At 42.0% G+C, this 8,448-nt stretch overlaps 1 protein-coding gene across 1 annotated transcript; it reads left to right on the top strand.

Moving 5' to 3' along the window:
* The first annotated feature begins 2,507 nt into the window (after positions 1 to 2,507).
* Positions 2,508 to 6,034, top strand: LOC109485963 (prokineticin Bm8-f-like). Its single transcript, XM_019789667.1, has 2 exons — positions 2,508 to 2,603; positions 5,550 to 6,034. Exons 1-2 carry the CDS (start codon positions 2,514 to 2,516, stop codon positions 5,793 to 5,795), a joined length of 336 nt encoding a protein of 111 aa, XP_019645226.1. The 5' UTR covers positions 2,508 to 2,513; the 3' UTR covers positions 5,796 to 6,034.
* Positions 6,035 to 8,448: the final 2,414 nt, after the last annotated feature.

The raw sequence follows: 8,448 nt of genomic DNA, 5'->3' as shown, positions 1-8,448 counted from the left end.
ACAGGTGGCACCAGCAAGGAGAATTAGATACAGGTCGCATTGGGACAAGCCACAAAAAGCAAAGACATTCATATTTCACTACCAATTGTAAAGCGAAGCATCTAAATTGGTTTAGGAGAGACGCCGCTGAGAGTGCAGAGAGTTCAACGTCTACGGGACCTTTACGCATAACACATGCACATCTGTTTTGTACAGTAGGCACATACCGTGTAAGACCGGACTGTAATACTTAATTCATTCACACCAAGATGGAGCCCGATAAATCTAGTGGGTTATTTAACGCTCTCGATGTCAGTGTCTCCTCAAACACAGGACCTCCGGCTTTACATCTCTCCAAAGAGGACGTCCCTAACCGAAGCTAGGCATTCTAGAGAGAGAGCACAGCTAGTCGAGAAATACATGTAGGTACAAAGTGCCATTTCGAAGGGCACAACAGTGGGGCCTGCTAGGTTAGGTTAAAATGAAACAAGTAGAATGTTACTGCAGTGAGCGCAATGGCTTTGGGACCTTTAAGCGTTTTGCTAATTGAACATAGAACCTTTAGACTCCAGGTCAATAACCCTAAACCACAGCACCAGATTCCCAACACGGTACGACGACTTCTATGTTCATGAAAGGTGGCTGAACTGGAATAACATTTCAGTTATCACTTGGACTTACAAGTGGGACACTCGAGCTCAATCTCAATGCCTTAATGTTATATAAAGATAGATGTTGTTATAACTAATGTTAGTAGCTGTTAATGACCATCAGTGGAGCTTCCATCACATTCCAAGGTGACCTCTAAATAATAACCATCACACGTGTGCTTAACGTGTGTTGAGGACACACGGATGAGAGCGACCCAGAATTAGCAGCGCAGATCTACGTTTTAAAAACACCGGTGTTGACCAGGCTTCCGGACCAGGTCCCTAGATTTGTCTCGCTGAATTGAAGTAACTGTAAGAAGTTCCTCTTCAAGCGTAATGTTTGTAAGTCTTGAATATTGCTTTTGTTAAGAAGAGGTTATAAAAAAACTGTACACTCGAAATGAATCATGATATCTAACATGAAGTACAACAAATTCTAGAAACAGTGTAACATTTATCTACTACTAATCCTTCCAAACGGTACCCGATCTGTAAACACTGACGAACCTATTCCTTCTTGGATAAGCTTCTCTTTTAAAAGCTTTTACTAATCAAATTCAGGAAAAGGATGAAATACACGGAGTCGAATTATTGAAGTACGTTATGCATGCATACCACTTGCATGTAACTTCCGTTGCGTCTTTCAGGAGTTGTGTTGCTGGCCATGGATACAAACTGTTTTGTTTTTTCCGCTTTGCTTTTGCATGGAGAAAAGGCATGGCTAACATTTACTTCAGTGATCTGGAGGACTGATTTTTGCATATATTAGTTCACGCTCACCCACGTTAGTACTTGTACGAAGAAGTGTCGTTCGGTGGATATACTAAAGAGAAGGAATGAGGAAAACACGTCTACATCCAGGCCTGGAGTAGTCAATTTCGTGCGTCACATTAGCGTGTTGACGCTGTGTAAGGACTTCCTGAGAGGATTTCGATGGAACATTCGATGGTTTTCAGTGGAATATTCTGGAATTTTGAAGATAGCTGTGAAAGGGGGGTGTTGCTCCATACGTGATGTAGATGACAGAATGATTTGACAAGAGGTCTATGCCTTTAGATAAACCAGTGCATTGCCGTTTAACTACTTAACATAATTAATGTACGCCTCAGTCCAAGGGAGGAGTAACCTCCACTGGTAATTGAAATTTACAAACCGATGCCCCATCGGGTAGTTTATGGGATTGTTCTTACTTAAATGCGGGCCATCTTATCAGCCAATGCATCCCCGACACTCACGTATGGGCTGTTAACAGACTGTCAACTGTCCTTAAGTAAGAAGAGTGATCTTAGCAAATGTCACGTCGACCGGTCGAGATCCCTCAACCATCAAGTCCATGCGTCATATCCGTTAACCTGTGTCAAGTTCAGGTCGAAACCACTTAGCCAAAATATCACTCTAATAAGGTCTCTACAACTAATCATCATGGCACGTACACATGTACATGCGCATAGTGACGATTCTGGCATTTTTCTTTGGGAGAACACAGTTGAAAAAAGACAATCACAGGGTGCCCTTCACGCTCTCATTCTTTTAATGTATCTATATATTCGCCAGTCTATGGTACATGTGATAATTAAAAGAAAATACACGTTTTCTATAATCAACCTTCTAACATGCACCACGTGATGCCGGTGCACACGTACGATTTCTGATCTTAACACGAGTCTAATTGGTGCTCATACCTTTAACAAACCCGATCATTATGAGTGAGCTGACGTAAAACACTGAAGAGGCTCTCGTGTGCGTAGGACTACTCTCAATCCTTTTTTTTTTCTCCCCGCGTCATTTCCTCGATAAATTCTGCTTGTCGACTAGTCACAGAACATAGAGAACACTGTTCAGTCAGGAACATAACATCAGATCAGACCAGATCACCGAGTCACCATGCTTCGTGTTCTGACAGCGGCGTTATTCGGGTTTCTACTCTGGGCCTGGCTGAGCCGGAACGGATCACAAGCTATGGTGATCACAGGGGTAGGCAGAAGCTTCTTGTTTGCTTAGTTCGTTTTCATTTTCGTTGACTAGCTAAGGTATGACACGACAGTCAATTGTCGCATGTCGTCCTACGATTTTAACATAGTGGGATTTTCAAGCAGGCTGTGACAGAAAAAAGCGCCGACAAGAATCTGAAACTGTATTTTAGATAAGATAACATCTTATTAAGTTCGTAAGAAATATATGCATGCACGACTTTGACAAGAATGCTCTAATTTTGCGATCGTACATCAATCGTGCGACGAATGTGACCGCGCCTTACTGTCAATACTATTCTTATTCAAGTCCCTGAAGTTCTTATAAGCTGATCGACTTTCTCTGTTCCCGACCTCTGCTTTGTGTTTCACTTAAGTCACCTTCGCGTGGCTATATCTATATGCTTCTGCACTGTGATTCTTCTGTTATGTGTTTATTAGGTAATACGGTACATGGCTTGTACCTAGTCCTTCGAGACATAAATTTACAATGAGGTCTTTCATTTACTCCTATATCAGAGATACCGGGACAGGTATAGCAAGCATCCCATTGCGCTCGAAATGTTGCTATAGACAGGTGTATGGATTTCATTTCGTTCAAGTTTCCGCGTGCAATTGCTCTTTGTTTCTAGATATTATTAGACACTAGATGAATGCGACAGCCATTGTAAAACGTCTCTCACATAAAGATTGTATTTGCATTTCCAAGCAGATGTCTTGTGACGGTTGACACATGTTACGAGTGAAAGACATTTTAAGATATATTGTGTTAGATACTCTTAATGTTCATCCTCGCGTCAGCGCCAGATTCCGGTGTGCCAGTGGGTGTATTCCTAGTCTCTAATCAAGACCGAAGTCTCTACTTAAGCCCACCACATCGTGCTGTATAAATATACACATATTATATGATATATAATAATATTACACATTTAAAATTACTGCAATTTATGATGCCTTTCCTCTGAAGCAACTTCATCCCGTTCTAGGTCTAAATTAAAACATGACACTCATGATGGTCCATGGCGCCCACAAACACCTGTCAGCTGGCTAGCTGATCGGTTGGCAGCTCAGTACTGCGTACTTAAGACCATATTGATCTGACTATATGAAGGGCGCCTTCTGTGCACCCCAAAACTGATGCGAGCGTGCGAAGAAACAATTAAACAAAAAAGTTCATTGTGAAATCTAGGTGATCAAGAGTTGAACAAATAAGTAGATGAACAGACTTGTATCATACCTGTACCTGGTACCTGGTTCACAGTGATCGCAAACTTTCTTTTTCGGACGCACGCGGATGACATCCATATCTAGATACCTAATCTGTGCGGACTAAACGTAACATCAAGTTCAGGTACAGGTGCAGAGGTTTAGGTACAGGTTCTGACCTCTACATGTACCCGAACTATTTGACAAAATAACCCGCAGTACCGGTCTCCATGCTCAATGATGACAGAAACATGAATTAACATTTTACCGAACGTTTATGTAGACTTCAGCTTCACCAAAGAATCTATTGAGGGGATGTTGCAGATTACGATACTTTCCTCTTTGAGACGTTAGATAATGACTATGAGACGTTAGATAATGACGTCTTTGAGACGTTAGATAATGACTTTGAGACGATAGATAATGAAATTAAATTATAATCAAATCATTTTTTCAATTAAGGCATTTGAAGTTTTAATGAAACATGTTACACAATGCCCCTTTTCAACCACACCAATTCTTTGATGCAACCTCAATTCAAATCACAGTACCTTTTCATTTCAAGTAGTCTCCCAAACGCACACTAATGGGTGATGTATTATCTGATGTATTAACAGTCCACTTGCAGAAATGCCGGCCTCTTGTCACACTGACTAGGTCCACTTCACAAGGGCAAAAAAGGATTTTCCACTACAAGCAGGGGAAAGGGGAGAAAATGTAGCTTCACAGTTAAGGGAATATATTAAGGCTTTTTATACGACAAATGGTTTGTCATTGGTAGAAATTTCATCTAGCTCAGTCAACTTCTGACCTTATCTTCATTACTTTAATTGCAATTGTCACCGTTCAAATTGACGATTATTTGCCCAACCATTTCTCTAGGAGTCACTGAGAGTATTTGGAGTCATACGTCTCTGCCCTTTGCCCTTACACATTGCCAAGATTTTCTGTTTCTCATTGCATGTTCTTTTCTTTCAACTTTAGGCAAGACATAAGTCAATGCTTTAATTGTTAAGACTTTTTCCACATTTTCTTGGCGCTCATGATTTCAATTCTGTTCCACCGACGCGATGTACGATTTTTTATATTGCACAGAATATTTTAACTCCCATAATAGATAATCAGCTTTTAAAAATGCATAGTGGTGTCATAAACATGTCATAGGGACATGTGTCACATGACATAAGGATGTCATAGTGATGTCATACAGATTTTTATAGAAATGAGTGATGTCACCGTGATGTCAGAAAATTTTGAGGTTATCGTGATGTCATGATGAGATTCTATACAAATTAGTAATGTAAGGGTGTCATAGTGATGCCCATATAGATTTTAGAGTGAGTAGTGATGTCATTGTGATGTCGTAGATATTTTATGGTAACTATAAATGATCTCATTGTAATGCCATAGATATTTTATATTGATGTGTGATGTGATACATATAGTAATGTCATAGTCAAAATGACCTTTACGATTTCTAACAGTCTCCTAGAATATTTCAGTGAGTGCTGGGTGTTAACATTATTGCTCTGGTGCAAGTAAGCAATATTTGTGCAGAATATAACCGCATGTAACTTCTGAGCAACAGCTATTACACTGTTGAAACGGCGACATAGCCCTGCGAGGCCATTGCTTCCAACTTCTCCTTTTTTTTAGTTTTATTTGTGCTTGCCAACATAAACACCATCGTCACTATTATGTCTATTCTCGCTAGATAAGATGTCCGAATGTTTGTCTTTCTCAGGTGTGTGAGATCGACTCAGAATGCATCAAATGGAAAGGAGACGACTCGTGCTGCGCTTCCTGGGACACCCGCCAGGGGCTGGGCGTCTGTAAGCCCATGGGCAATAGAGGGCAGCCGTGTCAGATGAGCAACGAGATGCAGGGCCACCCGTCCGACATCAAGCGGAGCTTCTGGAGATGTCCGTGCGGCCCGGGCTTGCAATGTGTCTACCTCAAGAAGGACCTGCCCTACGGCTTATGCCTGTAAGAGATGGAAGACAAAATTTGTCTGCATCAAACTGAGGACAGAAAGTCGATGATAGCACGTTGTGAACATTTCAGGACAGCAGTTTCTTAAAACGGTTGCATGTGCTAAGGTGTAGAGGTGCGAAAACATCACGATGGCAACATTGTTAACAAAGCCAAAATTTTACTCAAGGAAAACAAATGGAAACGTGATTGTGACGTAAGGGTGGGTGGTTAGTCAAATGTGGATTTGATGTATCTACACAAACATCTTGAAGATATTTTCTTTTACTGGCCTGGCCAAGCCCTTATACATGTAATCCGTATTGCACTACGGATAGGAAATCACGATGCCGGGAATTTTAAAAAATACTGCCACAGTACTAGTGGAGTTTTGAGGAAAATCGAAAACGTTGTTAAAAGAAGTGTTGAAGGGGAGGAAAAGGCCGCTACTTGAGAATCAGAAGTGCGTGTTGAAAAGTGTGTACTTTCAGACTACTATACATGAAGTGGCGCTCAGCCTCCGCAATAACGCTACACACACTAGTACTCTAGAGGTAGGAGTTACATTAGGCAGTCCTCAACAGCTCTCTACGATCTATAAACCTGCCACAAGCTAAGGCAGAGTAGACATTAGATACATTTCACCAAGAAAGTTACCAATATATTTTTGTGTCTTATATGTGTTTGTGGGTTATGAACTCAAGAAGTTGTGGATGGATCCTTAAGATATTTCCTGATTTGGTGAGTGTTGGCAAAGTGAATATCAAATTAAGGGGTGGATGGTCATGGATTTCCATGATTTTTTGCATGATGGCATGGAGGAGGCCAGTGACCTCCGAAAGGAGTATTGGCTGTAAGTTTTGTCCGTACGTTCTCAGCTATAACTCATGATCCCTTTACTGCATTCGTATGTAGTTTGGTGTGTCATCTGCTAGTGTTGACAGCCAGTCTCAGAGTATGAGGAGTCAGTGGTCCTTTTGTTGGCGAGTCTGCTAGTATGCGCGAGATGATGCTCGTTTTTTTTCACCGTAGTGGATTTTATAGGTCATTTAATATTCAAAGCACCCCTATTGATCCTCGAGGAACTGTCGAATACGTCATTAATGCCTTTGGCCTTTGTGGATCTGCGCTAATTGAGTTTTCTCCAAGCAGATGTTGGGTTATGTGTTGTTTTAATGTCCATTGCCTAGCGACTTATAGCGGAAAGGGATATATTTATCAGAACAAATAAAAATTATGTCGTGTTTGAACTAGCCTGTGAAACCCAAGCTCTTTGTCCGGTCCGACTTACGTAACTAGGGAGCCGGCGAAAAGCTAGGTTTATCAGTCAGGCTAGTGTTTGAACTACTCCAACTGTCTTGTGGAACTGGCTTTGTCATTGTATCTGACCCACAAGAGCGTAGTGTTGAACTCGGTCCGAAACCACGTGAATATTACCGGTGCTTGTGTGTGTGGTACCAAGTGGACATGAGAACGGAATGATGTACCCGCATATACATGATAGGTAATCAGAAATGCCTTCTACTTCTGTATAGTTCTTTCGTCTGTCGCACATGGAACAAATAAACAGACTTTTGAATAAACATTTTAGCGCGATATTTTATTGCCTAATGATTAGAGCTAGTGTTATTCCGAAAGTGCACGATGGAATGGGCGGAAGGGAGGTTCTTTCTTTCAATCCTCCAAAAGGTAAATCATAGTATGTCTATGGCTTGAGTATGTAGTACCAATATCCGTCGCCTGGAGCGCTCGTGCATGGTACTGATAGTGATCTACCAGTACTCTTTCAGAGTTTTAGTAAGTATGTACAGTGCAGGTTAGACTATGTTATAAAGTGTGTAAGACTGATCTCCAAGTCAGCCCTTGCCTTCTGTCGATCTGGTCAAATCATGACAAATTGCCCCCCCCCCCAATACCTGATATTAAAGAGAGTCTGATACAATTATGCCTTCACTTAATCTCGTTAATTGCGCTGAACGTTGCTTCAGGCTGATGCGGCCATGAACTCCTGACCGGGGAGGGGCGCGGATCTGTCCGGTATTTACCGATTAAAGAGTTCTCTTATGTCTGCACCAGTTCACAGCGACAATAGGCCGCACGTACGGCCCGCGGGTACAGTGCGCTGACATGTTTTCAAATCTCGTCGAGTTGTGCCGAGTGGGACGCGAAAAGGCAAGAACCTGCTGTCGGGACCTAATAGCCCGATCACATACTTAGTATGATCGTCGTACAATCGAAAAAAGTCAGAGAAAACTGTCCATGTCAAAATGAACTCAATGTTATTGTTAATTATCTGCTCCGTCAGACACAAATGCGTCTGCGAATAAATCGCACGGCATCAAAATACTTACCTATCTGCGTTTACGCGGGTAATTGTCGCCCCAAAAGGTTACTTTACGGGTAATTAACCCGTCAAGAGCAACGAAACGGCCACACGCGCCGCCAGGTTTTGTTTGAACCGGCAACACACACCCTCCTTGTCACAAACTGCGACATTGCATGCGAAGTCTTGTCATCTGTAAAATTTAACTACAGCTTGTTGGGCAAAGGCCCAGGTCAGCAAAGGCCCCATAGGACGACGAAATACTGCCTGGTTAGGGCTTACGCCTTGCTATCGTCGTACGATCGCAAACTGAAGGCAGTCTTTGGGCAGTCGTGCACGTGTCGTACAA

The sequence above is a fragment of the Branchiostoma belcheri genome, unplaced genomic scaffold (assembly GCF_001625305.1).
Source record: "Branchiostoma belcheri isolate BF01 breed outbred unplaced genomic scaffold, Haploidv18h27 scaffold79, whole genome shotgun sequence".
Taxonomy (NCBI): domain Eukaryota; kingdom Metazoa; phylum Chordata; class Leptocardii; order Amphioxiformes; family Branchiostomatidae; genus Branchiostoma; species Branchiostoma belcheri.
The sequence above is the reverse complement of the archived record's forward strand: the minus strand, read 5'-3'. Positions and strand labels throughout refer to the sequence as shown.